Source organism: Xiphias gladius, chromosome 22 (assembly GCF_016859285.1).
Source record: "Xiphias gladius isolate SHS-SW01 ecotype Sanya breed wild chromosome 22, ASM1685928v1, whole genome shotgun sequence".
NCBI lineage: Eukaryota > Metazoa > Chordata > Actinopteri > Istiophoriformes > Xiphiidae > Xiphias > Xiphias gladius.
Window position 1 is genome coordinate 27,462,466 of NC_053421.1, and position 16,985 is coordinate 27,479,450.

The 16,985-nt window shown below is 45.9% G+C and overlaps 1 protein-coding gene across 1 annotated transcript; it reads left to right on the forward strand.

Moving 5' to 3' along the window:
* Positions 1-356: 356 nt before the first annotated feature.
* Positions 357-16,985, forward strand: prdm1a (PR domain containing 1a, with ZNF domain). The gene is made up of 7 exons (XM_040116648.1): positions 357-561; positions 4,060-4,413; positions 6,976-7,095; positions 8,467-8,719; positions 12,978-14,071; positions 14,405-14,533; positions 14,674-16,985. The coding sequence occupies exons 1-7, from the start codon at positions 535-537 to the stop codon at positions 15,277-15,279; spliced, it is 2,583 nt and encodes an 860-aa protein (XP_039972582.1). The 5' UTR covers positions 357-534; the 3' UTR covers positions 15,280-16,985.

Here is a 16,985-nt window from a genome sequence, read left to right on the forward strand (position 1 = left end):
CACACACACACACACACTAAGATCATCAGTGAAAGAAAACTTTTTTTGATGCAGAAAAAAAAAAGTCGTGTTTTCAGTATGTGTGTGCAGCTCATGGCCTCAGGTGAAAGCGCCTGCTGCTGCTTCCTCGCAAAGAAAAGTGTGTATGGTGTGTGTGTGTGTGTGTGTGTGTGTGTGTGTGTGTGTGTGTGTGTGTGTGTGTGTGTGTGAGTGAGTGAGTGAGTGTGTGTGGAGAGGGGAGGTGAAGTGGGCAGAGCCAGGAAGAGAAGGACAGTGGGGGGCGTGGCTTCTCTCCAACTTAGTCAGAGAGATGTTGATTTTGTCAGGCATTTGAACACAGGACACAGAGTCTTACACACACACACACACACACCCACACACGCACGCACGCTCTGACACACGGACTCACAGTTTGGAGTATCAGCGCTCGGAGCAGGACGGACAGAGGGGGAGAACTGCACCTGTCCTACACACACACACACACACACGCTCTAATCTCGCACACACATACAGGGGATCTGACCGGTCGTCCTTATGTGTGGATGGGACCAAAGTTACACGGTGAGTACGGAGCAGCTCCGCACAACCTCTGACTTATGACATTTTTACCAGAAGAAACAACAGAGGAGGAGAAAAGAAACTATTTCTGAAGGACTATTTCAGGGTTTTTTTTCTAAATGAGATCTGAGCTTCCTCCTGACTTTGTTTTTTGACTATTTGGAAATTAGAAATGTTGTTGAGAATGTCTGTTATTACAACAGACAAGAGCAGCACATAAAGATTCAAGCTTAGGTCACTTGAATCCAAATCGATTCCCTTTTAACGTTGTCTTTAATTTGGTCTTTTGCCTTTTTAGTGCTCATTTCTGCCTGGAAATTCAACGCGGTTTTTATTTCTGACTTGAGGTATATATTTATATATAAACATATATGTAAGTTCTTCATGAAAATTGCTGCTATTGAATTTTGCCCTTGTTCGGATTGTTTTAAAATATCTCCAAGTCTTGAGCGTTTGAAAGGTGTTTTTCTAGGTTTGTTCAGCGGGTCGGTTTCGGATTTGAGGCTGTTTTTTGCAGATTTTGAGGAGTTTACATTTGGCTTTTAATAAAGACAGTTGGACTCGGAGGTGGACATTAGTTGATTTTTGTCAGGAAAAGTGTCCTTGACTTTTTCTCCTCATGGCTTCAAAGTGAGCGAGAGGCTGGGGGTTTGTTTTTTTCCAGATTGGTGGTTGAACAGCTCGCAGACTTTCATCTTGACTTATTAAATTGCACCTTATTTTGAAATTCCTCTGACTGTTTGCAGACTCAGCTTTTATATTTTCAGTTGGTCTAAATGAGAGGTGAATTGTTTCTTGGTTCTTGGTTTCACTATTACTTTTCGATGTTGCAGCTGTTATGCAAAGTCGATTCTGAGAGTTCTGCTGAGAGGTGAAATATTGTGAAACATTTCCATAGCTGATCAATTCTTAATGTGCTTCATTTAAATGGCAAATAGAGCAGAAACCGGTCTCTGCTGGGTAGGTACAGCTCCCGCCGGGGACAAATTAAGATTCCTTGCTATAGTTTTGCCGTTGGAATAAAGGATTTTGTGGTTTTGTGGGACTTGAATGTAATTTAATGAGTTGCTTTGCTCCAGTCTGATGGGTTTTATTGTTAAAGTAAGGAGGCAGACTGCAGAGTAGATCAACTTTTTTCTTACTGATTCAGTCTTCGGGGACTATTTTAATAAACTAAGAGTTTTTCTCTTGTTTAGAACAAAAAAGGCGGTTTTGTGTTTTGCAAGAGCTCAAAAAACTGCAAAATTTGTGTTAATATAAGAAATAATGAAGCTCATGACTCATTAAACTCAGTGTTTCTGCCAGTGTCTGGTTCCTGAAAGGGATTTTAATGTGAAAATGTAAGTTTTTATTTTTCAAAATCACTTCCCATCAGCGACCACATGTAATTTTTGCTGCTGTATGGAGGAAAAGTCGTTAGCTGTGACTGGAGCCAGTCGGATGTGAAATAGTTTTCTTTCTTGCGGCTACAAAAGAATTCACAGAGTCGAGTGTGGTCACTGAAGATCTGCCGCTTTCCGCTCGTCTGCGTGGGACGAGCAGCATGTTTGTCCCTGTGTGGATATCTGTGTGTGTGTGTGTGTGTGTGTGGGATTGTCTTGGGTGGGATTGTGTTTGAAGTTTTGTTTGTGCTGCTGTGGCCCCCTAAATGGAAAAGTTTTGGCGCTCCCTTCCTCAACATCCCCCCTACGCACCCCCCCGCCCACCCCTGGCCCCCCACACCACCACCACCACCACCACCACCACCACCAATCCATTACCAGCACACACACACAAGCACACACACGCTGGGAGTCGGGATGATTTGCCGGTTCCGCTGCAGTGCCACTCTGCTTCCAATTTTAGCTTCATTCAGACACAGACAGCATTTCCTTCCTCTGTCTTCTACCCCAGGGAGAGACGGGGAGGAGGGAGGATACGGAGGGAGGATACTGAGGAGATCCCAGGGTCATAATCTGAAAAAAAAATCCCCCACTGTGTTGGGCAAACTTTCTCCTGAACATAGAAACTTTGAACCGTCTGAGCTGCATGTTCATCGCCTTTCCGTATGAAAATGAGTAAAATAAAGGAAACGTGAAAAGTTTGTTTGCTTCAGGGAGGAAGAGAGCGAGAGAGACACTGACCGAGAATTGGAGAGAGAGAGAGAGAGAGAGAACACAAATTTGTCTGGAACTGCTGATAACGAGGCAATTGATGTTCAACTCATCACATTTTGTCTCTTTTTCCACAAAATGTTCACTGACTTAAATTCATTGTTCAGCGTGTGAAAGCGTCAGAACCTGTTTGATTTTGTCATCTCATGAAGAGTAAATGTCAGGATTTAAAAACATAATAATCTCAGTTTTTTTAGGAGCTAAATTCTCAATAGAGCGATTTACGTAATAGGGAAAAGAACATCGTTCATTTGATCCCTTCATGCAAGACGCCTGTTGAGCTCCTCTCTCTCGGTTCCTCTGCATTTCCCGACTGTCTCCTGTCAGTCATTTTAAATTTCACCTTGTGGTTTTTGTGGATACAGAAAGGAGAAAAGTGGTGAAATGATAAATGAGAAGTCAAACAGCTGAATCCGTTTTGAAGCTTAGAAACACAAACGCATAATAATTCTCACTGCGTCTGAGGATAAAAACAAAAACAGAAGCTTCACATGAGGTGTATGCTATGATTTTTCAGCAAAACAGAATCAAACGCATGAATAACATTAAGAGAAAAATAAAAAGCATTGGATACTTTTTGACAAATAATGTCCATAATATATTATTATCATTATTTGATCAAACTGAACTGGTTTAACTCCTAATTGTTTCCTAAATTAGTTCACATTTTCTGTAAATAGTTGACAAGACAGTTTCCTGTCTGTGTGTGTGTGTGTGTGTGTGTGCGCGTGCATGCGTGCGTGATTGTGTGTGTGTGTGTGTGTGTGTGAGAGACATTTACATTAGTCAGACCCCCGCTTTACTGAGTCATCCTACATAATAATCAGTTCTTCCTCTCCTCTTTTTCTCTCGATTCATCTCTTCATCTATGTGTTTATCTTCTTTCGTATTTATCCTTTTCTTTCTTTCCCCATTTTATTTCTTATCTTCTTCCTCCCACGTCTCCTTTTCATCTTTTCTTACTTTTGTTATCTTTTTTCCGCAGTCCACCCGCCCTCTTTCTTTCTTTCTTTCCTATCCCTCCGTTACTTTCTCTCCTTTTTCTTATTTGCGTTTTTCTTTGCCTCACGTGGTTTCTTCTTCTTCACTCCTTCTTTTCTTCCTTCCCTCTTATCCTTCTTATTTGCTCTCTTTTTAGGTCTTTTTCTCTTTTTCCTCTTTTTATTTTCCTCTTCCGTCCTTTTTCCCCGCTACCTCTTTCTTTCTTTCTTTCTTTCTTTCTTTCTTTCTACATGTTAATTTTCGGTTTAACTTTTTCTCGGCGCACATGTTTGAACAAAGGAAATTAAAAACAAAAATCTCTCTTCTCCCTCTCTCTCTGCTTGTGTTTCTCCATGTCCTTGACCAGGCGACCTCTCATAGCTCGGCCATGTTGACCAGTGAGGGGGCGCACACCATGGAGCAGGACGACTCGCACCGCGGACCCAAGATGGCCTCCGCCGCCACCGCCGCCGCCGCCAGCTCCAGCTCAGACGGAGCCGAGACAATGACAGACACAGACGTTGACATGGAGATGGAGATGGATGGGGCGGACATGACTCAGTGGACGGAGGCAGAGTTCGAGGAGAAGTGCACGTACATTGTCAAAGACACGGCGTGGGAGGCGGGGCCAGACGGCGACTCCGCGATGACGACGACGACCAGAGCGGAGGCCTCGCTGCCCCGGAACCTGGCCTTCAAACACCCGGCTGACAGCAAGGAGGTTAGACTCAGCGCGCTCAGCGGCAGACACACAGACTCTCTCTCCAGTCACAATTTTTTCACACCCATTCAGGCAGAGAGGGCCATCTGTAAACACACACACACGTGAGTCAGACACAGGTCATGTAATGGAGAGGGGGTCGCGTCTCGTCGTAAGGCTTCACCCACACGTTACAGAAAGGACTCAGTGTCTGTGAGGATGTGCGAAACGGCCCGGAGCAGAATACACACACAGACGCGCACACACACTGGAACCGATGGCTGCCGTGTGATGAGGCCTGATCTGTTCCATAGGGCTCCCGTTGCCATTAAACTACCTGCAGTACCAACCCCAGCTGGCAGGGGGCGCAGTTCAGCATCCCCACAAACGCAACACATCAAACTGCCTCGGTCTACCCGCGTCTGAGCTGCCGAACGGCCGAGTGGCAGGGGTTCACATGTGAACTGGGAACCCTCAGACGCTTCAGGTGTCGAATCTGCAGCTGCTTGTAGGGTTTTGGGTCTTGGAAAGTTGAGTTTCATTTTGAGTCAGAGTGTAAGACTCTGAAGACTCTCAGAGTTTGGGGCAAAAGAAGCGACTTTTTGCAAGCCACAAACATCATCTTGGAAAGGTGAGGTATTGACGATGGTCAGTAACTGCATCCACCCTGTGGTTGTATAGTTTGGTACATTTTGTTCACCGACGGGGGGGAAAAATATTTCCTCCGTGAATATTTCTCAACTAACCACTCGGCCACCTTGTGACCTTTTGACAAAACTAGAATAATGAAGTTTTGTCTTTGAATACTGGAGATGAAAGAGTCAAAATGTCAAAGGTTGAAACTCGGGCTGGATAAAAGTGACATCCAGTCCCCAACCGAAACTCTGCAGTAGTGTGAAAAAGTGAAAAACTGAGGGTGTTGAGTGTCTGAAAGCTGGAAATTTGCATTTGGAGACATCATTTTGACCTTCGAGTTTGCATCTTCCCGCAGCTGTGATCATTAAATAACACTGTCACTGGACTGATCCGCTCTAATGATACTTAATGATACTGATAGGATGATCCTTTAGTGTCCATTTCATAGACTTTAAGTTCACTGCACATCTCTTTAGGGAGGACACCTGGCAGAAAAGCAGTTTCAGTGAATCTCCTGCCGCGGTGGTGGATCTGTGCCGTGTGTCCCGAGGCGGTTTGGACCGGAAAAGTGCGCGACTTCGGGTCAAAGGGTCGCAGCTTTGCCAATTTCGACAGTTTCTTTGCAAACTTAGAGCGGCGCGATCACATAGATTTTCTCATCAGGGGCTTATCAACGGGAAACTGAGGAAAGAGCTAGAGGGAGAAAGAGAGAGAAGAGCGTTTTGTTTGCGAGCTGATAGGCTATCAGCTGCCGTTTATCTGGACACAGAAAAGGAAGAAGGGAAAGGCTCTGGACGGGGGTTTGTCGCTCTGATCGAAGAAGATTGAGTTTTGGTTCAAAGAAAGAGGGGGAGCATTGTAAAAGCCTGTTAATAAGGAAGAAAAACCCCTCTTACACACACTCATGTGCGCACACACACTCATGCCGGGTTCTATAGGGGGAATAAGGGAAAGGGGGATTTCCCACGTAACCAGGGAACGAGGGGTTTTGGGAAAGACATTTGTTTGCGTGGGTTAATGCGTGCAAGCGCATTACTCCACGGCCGGAGCCTGACGTCTAGTTCTCACATGATCCCTCGCTCTCCTCTTCCATTTTTTTGCTCCTTTGATCGAATCAAATGAGAAACAAAAAAAAAGGAGAAACAACAGGTTTTTCTTTTTTTTTTTCTTTTGAGTATGTTTCCCCCCTGAAGTGTGTGAGGTGGCAGCGGTTAGGGTTTGATGTGGCCATGACTGGAGGTGTGACGAGAGAGAGAAAAGAGACATGAAAGAGGAGATTTTATAGTTTTTCTCCAACCACACACACACACACACAGACACACACTCACACGCTCTCACACACACTCCTTTAATGAACTGAAGCATGACGTTGGGTCATTAATCAATGTCCCTGCTGACAGGGGGTTAATACAGTGTGTCTATGAGTCTGAATTTGAACATACAAGACGACTCAGTTGGACTTAGTGACATATTACTGACGGGTGTGCACAGAAAAACACACACACCGTCTGTACCTACGGCAAGCCGTGTGCTCGGCAGCGTCTCTCTCGCCGTGTGTGTTGTCACTGCACATCTTTTCACCTACCTAGCATCTGGCATTCAAAGAAATCAAAAGCAAGCGAATGAGTTTCACTTTGCAGTGCCGATTCGTGCTTCCACGTCACTCGCCGACACCGCTGACCGTCATCACGGGTCAACGTGCCGTGGGTTGTCCGTGCCAGGTTGACGGGTGAGGGGCGCCCGCACCTGCTGAGCCCCAAGTCAAGGCAAAAATGGCTGCCGCCACATCAGGCCGTTAAAAATACCACACCATCAGGTGTTAAGATACTGCAATCGAAGACGTAAAGATCGCTAGATTTCATACGCACGCGACATCACAAACGATCCACTTCAAAGACCTCTGCGAGTTCTTTCCGTAACCCGCCTGTGTGTTCGTGTCTTGCGCAGGTGGTCGGCGTGTGCAGCAGGGAGTACATCCCCAAAGGAACTCGCTTCGGTCCGCTGGTGGGTGAAATCTACACAGCTGACAGCGTCCCCAGAGACGCCAACCGCAAGTACTTCTGGAGGGTGAGTACATGCACGCGGGCGCACGGAAAATGCACGCACATACAGACGCGCACACTTCCTCAGAAGCCGGAGGGACCCCTTCCTGTGACGTCAGTGGAACAGGAAACTGGGCTCCCGAGAAACGGGGATGTGATGTCACCTTTACACAAATAACCTGTCACACCATTCGGCGTAATGCACTTGACTCCATCACTACTGGTAACTGCCAGTGAGAGTGCACATACTCACAAACCGCCAACCTGACCAACGCGTACACAGTGTGTGTGTGTGTGTGCATGGGTGTGTGTGTGTGTGTGTGTGTGTGTGTGTGTGTGTGTGTGTGTGTGTGTGCGTGTGTGTGTGTGTGTGTGTGTGCGTGGGTGTGAAAGACTCACTAGATGTAGAGACTAAAATCAGAAAGGTGCTCATATCTCACTTTCTCACACACACACACACACACACACCGAGCTGAGAAAAAAGTGAGAGATCGAGACAGAGAGAGAGTGAAAGAGAGAAAGAGAGGGAGGGGGAGGAGAGAAAGACAATGACTTGGTCCGTTCTGTCTCTTTTCAATATAAAAGAGTATCTCCCTCTCCTCAGCACTTTCTCTCTGTTCGTGTGAGGGAGATGAAGGTGAAGAGAGGAACCTGGTGAGGGAAGAAAGGATTGCGAGATGGAGATAGATATAAGATGAGAGGTCACATGGCTGAATTTAGTGCAGAGAGTTAACTAGTCAGTCAGTTACTTTGTTTTTTTATTACTTTTTATGTGGTGAGTTACTTATTTACTTGCTGAACTATTTTTTGTCATTTTTTATGTTGTTAGTCAAACTCTTATTTTCTTACTTATTTGGTTAACTAGTAACTAAGTTACTTGCTTTTTAATTTGGTTGGTAACGTTTTTACTCAGTGTTTAATTTTTTTTTAACTTATTTGTGCTTCTTTTAGTGTGTTTTGCTAATTATTTACATATTGACTGTGTTAGCTACTCACTAATTTACCCACTGATGTAATCACTAAGTTGGTTTCTTGAAATTTACTGCCCCATTTATTCAGTAATGCTCTTAAGTACGCAGTTAGTTGGTAATTCGTTTAGATTGTAAGTCAGTTGGTCTGTAAAGTTTGCTAAGAGGGGGTAAATCGAGGGAGGAAAAAAGAGACATTTTGACATTTTACTGATTAAAAAAATACTTGTATTGCTTTTATTCCAACTAAATTAACTAAATCTAACTGTTGAATTTAGTTTTAACAAAACTAAATTAGTTTTGTTAAAGCTTCCCATCCGTTTTTCTCAGAAAGAAAGAGGAAAAGATTCTGACATTTAAACACAATAGCTGAACTTATTCATTAATTTTTCACTAAAATCGTATTACTATTTCTTCCCACGCTTCAGATCTACGTGGACGGGGAGTTCCATCATTTCGTCGACGGCCTGGACGAGACCCGCTCTAACTGGATGCGGTACGTGAACCCGGCCCACTCTGCGGCGGAGCAGAATCTGGCGGCGTGTCAGAACGGCATGGAGGTTTATTTCTACACGGTGAAGCCTGTTCCCGCCGGCGCTGAGCTGCTCGTTTGGTACTGCCACGACTTCGCCCGACGCCTCCACTACCCACCATCAGGAGAGCTGATGATGCAGAAACTCAGTAAGTTCTTGTGGTTTTTTACAAGGCTTTTCAGTCATTTAACGACCAGAAAAGGATCGCGCTGAGTAATAAGGACATTAACTGGAAGAAATATGAAATTGGCTTTTTTTTTTTAAGAAGATATATTAGTCAGAAGTGGAACGTAAAATGAGTTATTTGTATCAGAGGTCAATATTTTGTATGTCTGCCACTTGCAACAGCAGTCAGCAGACTTCCATTGTGAGAGAACAGGGTATTTTTATCAAAGGTGTGATGCTCTGAGCCACTGACCAAAAAAAAAACTTCAAATCAATACACAACGTAGGTTTTTGTGTGTGTCTTGAGTGTGTCCTGTCGCCACTGTTAAAGCCTAACGGTGTGTTTGAGTGGAGCTGTGTCTCCTTCCTCTCTGAATGTTAGCCTGTCATTATCTCACACACACACACACACACACACACACACACACACAGACATACACAAAGGTACACGACCGACAACCTTTCATCTCTGTTAGTGCCATCGTTGTATTGTGTGTGTGTGTGTGTGTGTGTGTGTGTGTGTGTGTGTGTGCCAGTGACAGTGTAATTACACAGAGAGGGGGATATGGCCCCTAATGCCACAGTCTTACACACTTAAAGACCCGCTTTTAACATGAAAGCTCACACACACACACACACACACACACACACACACTCACACACACACACACACACACACACACATACACACACTCACACACACACACAGTCTTGCTCAACCTCAATAAAAGTACCAGAGACAGTGTGTGTTTGCATGACTGTGTGTGTCTTCTGTGACCATTTTATGAGCAAAAACGTCTAAAAGTAGGCGTCAGATTTCTCCATCCTCACAAACCACATACATGTACACCACCAGGTATCAGTCTTTGTACAGTATTCAGTATTTTTGTTTCACTATTCTTTCTGTTAACTCGTTACTTACAGTAATAATCCCCTCAATGCTAATCTCAACCAAAACCTCAATCTAAACCTGAAGGAAGGAAATAAGACACAGGTTCGGACATTCCACACTAAAATTCACCCCGCATACTGGCTCATGACACGGCCGGCTAACTGCACTTACCCACTTTAGCTGAGCTGATCAAAGAGAGAGCGAGCTGAGAGGAAAACAAAGAGAGAGAGAGAGAGAGCGGGAGCTGAGGGGTTTCCAGGTGTGACTGCAGGCTAATAGCAACGTTAAGGTGGCAGAGGAACCAGTAGACCCAGCCTGGGCGACTCCACTGCCCAGGGAAAAATGCGCATGACCTGGGGGACAGAGGCAGGGGGTATCCTCAGGCCCCCACCCCCCCACACCTGCGCTAGAAAGACTTACCTGCACTCGGCCACAATTTGGGAGAGCTCCAAGTTACCAAACTTTTTTTTTTTTTTTTTCCACCCTGATGAGCGTATGTTCCTAAAATGAGTACAAGTTATGGCGCGGCCCACAAAGGAGTCAGAAATAATCTCATTGAGTAAAATCAAGAAAACCACAATATTTCTGTCTCAGTAACGTTTACCCAGTTAAAAGGGCAAAAGGTAAAAGAAGAGGAAGCTACTCCGCTGAATCCTAGGAGTTGTTCTATAGACTGAGAAACATATAATCCAGTTCTTTAAATGAGCTTGTTAGCCTACAGTACCTGACCTTTCGAGCTCGAACTTCCGGCATCATGAATGTCGTGGTTTCGAGTGAACGTTTAATGGTCATCCTTCTGAACATTTTGCTGTTTAAAGCAGAAGTGAAAACCCCATTGGATGCGTCTCATTGCTGTTCATGTAAATAGCAAAAACATGGGGCTCAAAGTAAATTGATAAAATGCAAAACACGGGGCTTACTTTTGCAAAGTAACAACATAAGTTTCTAATAGTTTGTGTCATTTCTGTTGGCTTGGTAGCTACAAATAGATATTGATGACTGTTAGAACACACATCAGTGATACTGTAGATAATGTTTTTTGACTGCAGTTCCTTCTTTTGGCGTAAATTTAAATTTGGCTAAGTTTTTCCTCCAGTTTTTCCTTTTTTTTGTTTTTGCTTAGACTGTTCCTGATTATTTGTGTTCACCCACTCATGAGATTATTCATTCAGGTTCATTAATCAATGAAAATCTCAGATACGGCTCATTATTTTCTAACTAGCTTTCGGAAGAAGATACGTCTGATTATTGTGTTCTCGTCTTTGTAAAATTACACTTCATGTCCCAATGGGGGCACCATAGTTATAGGTCCAAACCAAGTCACATCCTGTAGCCTATCATATTCCTGAGGAGCGCAGCAACAACTATTGTTGTCTCTATCGTGGTTTTTGCTCTTTTTGCTCCAGCAGAGTCATAGCAAAACCAGACGTGTGTGTGTGTGTGTGTGTGTGTGTGTGTGTGTGTGTGTGTGTGTGTGTGTGTGTGTGTGTGTGTGTGTGTGTGTGTGTGTGTGTGTGTGTGTGTGTGTGTGTGTGTGTGCGAGAAAAATGACTGAGCCGGCACCACCGTCTCACTCCCTCACTTTCTCCTCTCTTCTTGTCTTACTCTTTTTGTTGTCGTCATTTAGCATTCTTGAAGTGTTAGCACTTGAAAGCACCTGTCAACCATATGTGTGTGTGTGTGTGTGTGTGTGTGTGTGTGTGTGTGTTGTGTTGTGTTCAAAGACACTTTGCTCTGCCGACAAAAAAACTCTCTCTTCTCTCTCACACACACGCACATGGTCATAAGCGGGACATGCCAACACATTCACACCCACTCTTCATCCCAAACACATGCCAGTTTACACATACTGTGCATGTATGTGTGTGTGTGTGTGTGTGTGTGTGTGTGTGTGTGTGTGTGTGTGTGTGTGTGTGTGTGTGTGTGTGTGTGTGTGTGTGTGCGTGTGTGCGCGTGTGTGTGCCTGTCTTTGTCAGCCATTCACCCTGATATATCTGCCACTTGAAAAGACCAGAAAGAAGATGGAGGAGGGAGTGCTGGAGGTAGAGTCGCACCTCCCACCCTCTCTGTTGACTACTTGAACTTCCTGGCAGAAGGGCCGTGTTGACAGATTGATATCTCCAAGATGGCCGCCCTGTTTGTTTTCTGGAAGAGGGAAAGAGGGAGGAGAAAGAGGAGGAGGAGGAGGAAGGCTAACTGATAACCTCAGTGTTTACACTGCAGCTATACTACTGACGCAAGGGTCACTGAGTGTGTGTGTGTGTGAGTGAGTTGGGGGGGAATCAGGGGGGAGTCAAGCAAATTTCACCAGTGCTGGAACTCAGGATTAACTTTGACAACCTTCATCTCTCACACACACACACACACACACACACACACACACACACACACACACACACACACACACACACACACACACAGACGCTCCCCTCTGGGCGACCTCATGGTAAAAAGTTGACTGGGCAGTAAATGAGCTTATAGATAATAGACGGCAGCGTTTTAAGGGCCCGACTGCAGCCATTTAACAGCCGAGATGTGCTGCTAGCTGACATCCCAGGGCTTTTAGAGTGTGTGTGTGTGTGTGTTTGAGAGCTCCTCCTAATCCACTCTTTCATCATGCAGAGGAGTCAGTAGGTGTGAGTGACTTAGGAGGAAGCTCTCTAATTTAACCTTTTAACCCGGAAACAATAGCGAATGACCAGGAAAATCAGTAGGAGCTTGATCAAAAGTGTGTGTGTGTGTGTGTGTTCGCCAAAAGTGGAAGAGTCAACAAGCAGACAGAGGCCTTTGTCTGCAGGCGCCTCTGAGTGTGTACCTTGTCACATGGTGTGGGTGTGTTCGCGTGTGTGTGTGTGTGTGTGAAGGGCAGGTGGAGGCCAAGCTTTTTCAGGGGATATCTTTAGCAGGAAACCTTCCATCAGCCCTGTCTGTCCGCCACCATTTTGATTTTATCTTGATTTTATAGACACACACACACACACACCCCACACGCATCCACTCATACAAACACACACAATGCCCAAAGGCAGCTGTCACGCCTCACTTCCTGTCTTTTGCCCCCTCGCGCTCGTTCATCAAATCTGTCAACTTAATTGGCCCACTGAGTTACTTATGGTGTTCCTTAGCCCTGAGACACACACAAACTCACACACATACATATCTGCCGAAGACAACTTTGTGACCTTTTAAAGGAATTTGAGTATTTCTATTATTAAATAAAAGTCATGATTACCACTTTAAATGGCAAAAGTTGAAAAATGTATTAATGGGCCCCGAGGGGAACCAAGAGGACCTTATCTTGATGTGGTGAACTCCCACTGACCTCTTTTCTCTCTGTGTTTCTCTTTAGAGCAGTCTCTCTTAGAGGTCAAGCAGCAGCAGGTGAGCAGTGAGGAGCATTTGGTTGAAGCCTCCAGCCCGTCCCCAGTCCCAGTGACCTCCACCCCGCCCAAGAGGGAACATAGCGTCCTCTCCATTCTGCGTGGCACCAACAGCACCTCATCCTCCTCGTCCAGCAAGAAAGAGCCCAGCCGGCCGCTTCCCACCCGCCCGCGTTGTGCCGACAGCCCTGAGCGCCCCCTTTACCCTCGCGCCCTTTACCCCGCGTTCAGGCCCCACCCTCACATCCCTGAAGACTTCCTTAGCCACAAACCTGGCCAGCTCGGTTACCCTGCAACCCGTTCCCCCGGCAACCAGTCCTCGGCTACACCCAGCCCGTCAGCGAGGAGCAGCCCAGATAGCAGCCCTCACGGGAGCCCTTCGGGTCCGGTGCCGTCCCCAGCTTCTTTGTACCACACCAGACTGGGCTCCTACCCTGGTTACTCCCCGCCATCTGCCCCCCTCTCCTCACCCTTTTACCCTCCAGGAACCCCCTACTCACGCTACCTCCTGCCCCATCACTACCCTCTGTCTGGCGGCGGCGTCCCCACAGTAGGAGGGATCTTTCCCAGGATGTACCCTCTGTACAGCAGCCTCCTACCCAATCATGTGCCCCTCCTGCCCTCCGACACAGCAGGAAGGCGCTTCCTGATGCCTGACCCCATCCATCCCTCCTCCATTTCTGCCCACAGAGACTTCCTCCTTCCCGGGCCCACAAGTGCCTTCTCATCCGCCACCTCTCTGAAGGACAAAGCAGGGCCTCGCCACCCTTACACCGGGCTCCCTCACCTACATGAACCAGCCCACACACCCTCCAGCGGCTCCCCAACAGCAGGCACAGCGCCTCCCAGTGAGCGGATGCCTACCAAGCCTACCTCAGCCCTGCTGGGCAACACCAGTGAGCATCGCCACGACGAGGAGGCCATCAACTTGTCCAAAGTGAAGCGAGGTGCAGGCTCCGCAGGCTACAAGGCGCTGCCATATCCACTGAAGAAGCAGAACGGCAAAATCAAGTACGAGTGCAACGTGTGCAGCAAGACCTTCGGGCAGCTGTCAAACCTGAAGGTAAGGCTCGAGACACTGCCAAGTTATTTCCTTGTTTGGCTTTCAACATCGTGTCTCATTGTCTGATCTACTCCCTTATTATCATTCCATTCTTTGTACTGTGAGGACTGCAGTGTAATCATTAGGCTGCAGCGCAGGTTTACGGCCCTTAAAAGAGCCAGGCATGTCATAAAATGTTTTACAGAAAACACATTACACAGCTAAAAGCCAGTGTCAGATAATCAAGTTAATATTGTCTTGCCACTTAATCTTTTAGATGAATGGTTTCTTTGATAACTGCAATGTCTGAATATGCCTAAGCAGACCTTTTCTTTCCGCTTCTCCGTTATGCAGGTTCATCTTCGTGTCCACAGTGGAGAGAGACCCTTTAAATGTCAGACCTGTAACAAAGGCTTCACCCAGTTGGCTCACCTGCAGAAACACTACCTGGTCCACACTGGGGAGAAGCCGCATGAATGCCAGGTGAGGAACAATGCTGGAGATGACATACTTTCATTGGGCTGATTTTCTAGACAGATGAGTCAATAACCAGATTTGACAATTAGTTGGTGAGGTGCTACAAGCTGCTGACATGATTTCCTTTGTCACATCTCCTCATCCAGGTTTGCCACAAGCGCTTCAGCAGCACCAGCAACCTGAAAACTCACCTTCGCCTCCACTCAGGGGAGAAGCCCTACCACTGCAAACTCTGCCCAGCCAAGTTCACCCAGTTTGTCCACCTCAAGCTGCACAAGCGCCTGCACTCCCGTGAGCGTCCACACAAATGCCCTCACTGTCACCGCCACTATATCCACCTGTGCAGCCTGCGACTACACCTGAAGGGCTACTGCCTGGCGGCCAGCTCTGACTCTGGCAGTCCCGCCGTCGCTAGTCAGGCTGCCTTGGAGGAGGTGCACCGCGCCAACGAGGAGATCGAGCGCTTCGACATCAGCGAGCATGCTGAGCAGCTGGAGCAGCTGCAGGGAGGGGTGGAGGTGGAGGCCATGTTGGAGAAGCAGGTCTTGGGGATGCTGTGGAGGGAGACTGACCTTAAGTCCTCCCACTTTCATCCCCTCCACAAGGGAGACGCCACCGAGCTTCTGTCCGCGGGTTATGGTGCATACGAGTCCCCGAATGAGACGTCGGTCATCAAGATGCGGCACAGCAGCCCCATCCTGCCACTTGCTGCCAACGTCACCGTCAAGCAGGAGTCAGAGGATCGTGTGTAAATGACTTTTGAAGCCAAAGGACATGGTTTCAAGACTGCATGACTCACAGTGGACTGGGTTGCCAGGAGCAACGGCTGTAAATAAATCATTCTTGACCTGGTTGTCATCAGGAGTGACATCATGACCACGTCAGGCTTTCAACCTATCAGGGACTCTCGTACTCAGGGCTACAAGAGACACTGTCCCATGACTACTTAGTGGTTTCAGCGTTTATTATACTTAGAGACAATCATCTACCCAGGACTTACCATTAATGTAATTACTATAATGCTACTATCATTATTGTTATTGTATTATTTGGTCTATATTTTCAAATGTCTTTGTTTTTTTGTTTTTTTTTGGATCAATTAGTTGTTATATAACCTACTTAATTTATTATACTTTTTATTTGTTGTCTTTAAAAGCAATAGGTGGAATTGATGGTTACACTGACGGGGTAAAATCAATATAAAGGACTATGTTTCTGTTGATTTTGTTTTTCTCTGTGACCATTTCTCTGTAGATAGTCACTCTTGCTATGCCTATATCTGTCATGCGACCTCTGACCTATAGAACCGGGGGTCTCCACTCTTCAGGGTTTTATCGATTTAAATTTAGAAACCAGTATAGCAGGTTAAAAAGGTTGAAAAACTTGCCAAAGTGTGGCACATACATTTGTTAATTTGGCAAGAAGCTTTATTTCAACCCTGCTTGATAGCTTCCCAAAAGTATGTCTGTGTCATTTTCTGATGCCTACTTAATTTAAATGAAACAAAAAAGGGCATTTTTTTTGTATATGTTTCACAACGGTTACCTCAGTGTGCATGTGACGATATGAGTGTGTGTGTTTGTGAATTTTAAGGGACAGCTGAAGGTGGGAGCTTTCTATTTATTTGCTTTTTTGCTACTTGAAAAAGAAGAAAAAACCAAACTGAGGTGGAGTGCAGCTCTTCACGTGGTCCAAAGGAGCTCAACATGTAGCACATAATGGACTTGGGAGGCTGGTGAGCCGTCCCCTCCTCGTCCCTTCTTTTGTTTTATTTTTTTTGCAACACTGTCAACACCCAGCAGGGAAGTGAACATCCTCAGATTCTGGGATTCACTCTTGACGCTAGTAACCAAAGTTCATATGGCTTTAATTTAAAAATGCACACCGAGAAAACACAAAAAAGGAAAATCCAAAACAAGGGAAGGAAGGACTTGAGGAATCCAAATGCTGAAGAAGGGAAGATGAACTGTCTGTATGTGATGAGTTTTTCACTCTTTACTCACGTCGTTTTGTAGATGTTTCTGTTTTGTTGGTCTTGTTGTTTTTTTGATATTTCAGTTGGGAAACAATGGCCCCTTCTTCAACTCCACCCGTCCGCCATCTTGTTAATGAACTGGCACACACCAAAGCACCTCGGCCCTCATTTATGCACTGGCCCCCTCCTCTAACTTTATAACTTCAGTGCCGATGCTTGCACCATTCACACTGTGTACGGTATCACTGAAAACTGGTCATGATGGCATTAAGACTCGCCTTAATGTTACTACAGAAGTGCAGCAGCAGTTGTACATCAAACTGAGCTCTGCAGCTCTTTCTCTTTCTTTCCTTTGTTCCATTATCTTTCCGTCCAAACAACAATGACCAAAGCGTCTCTTTCTCTTTGATCAGAGCTTTAACTCCAGAGGAGAATTCCCCAAAGGACTGTCTCTGTTTACATTCTGGTTTACATAGTTATTTA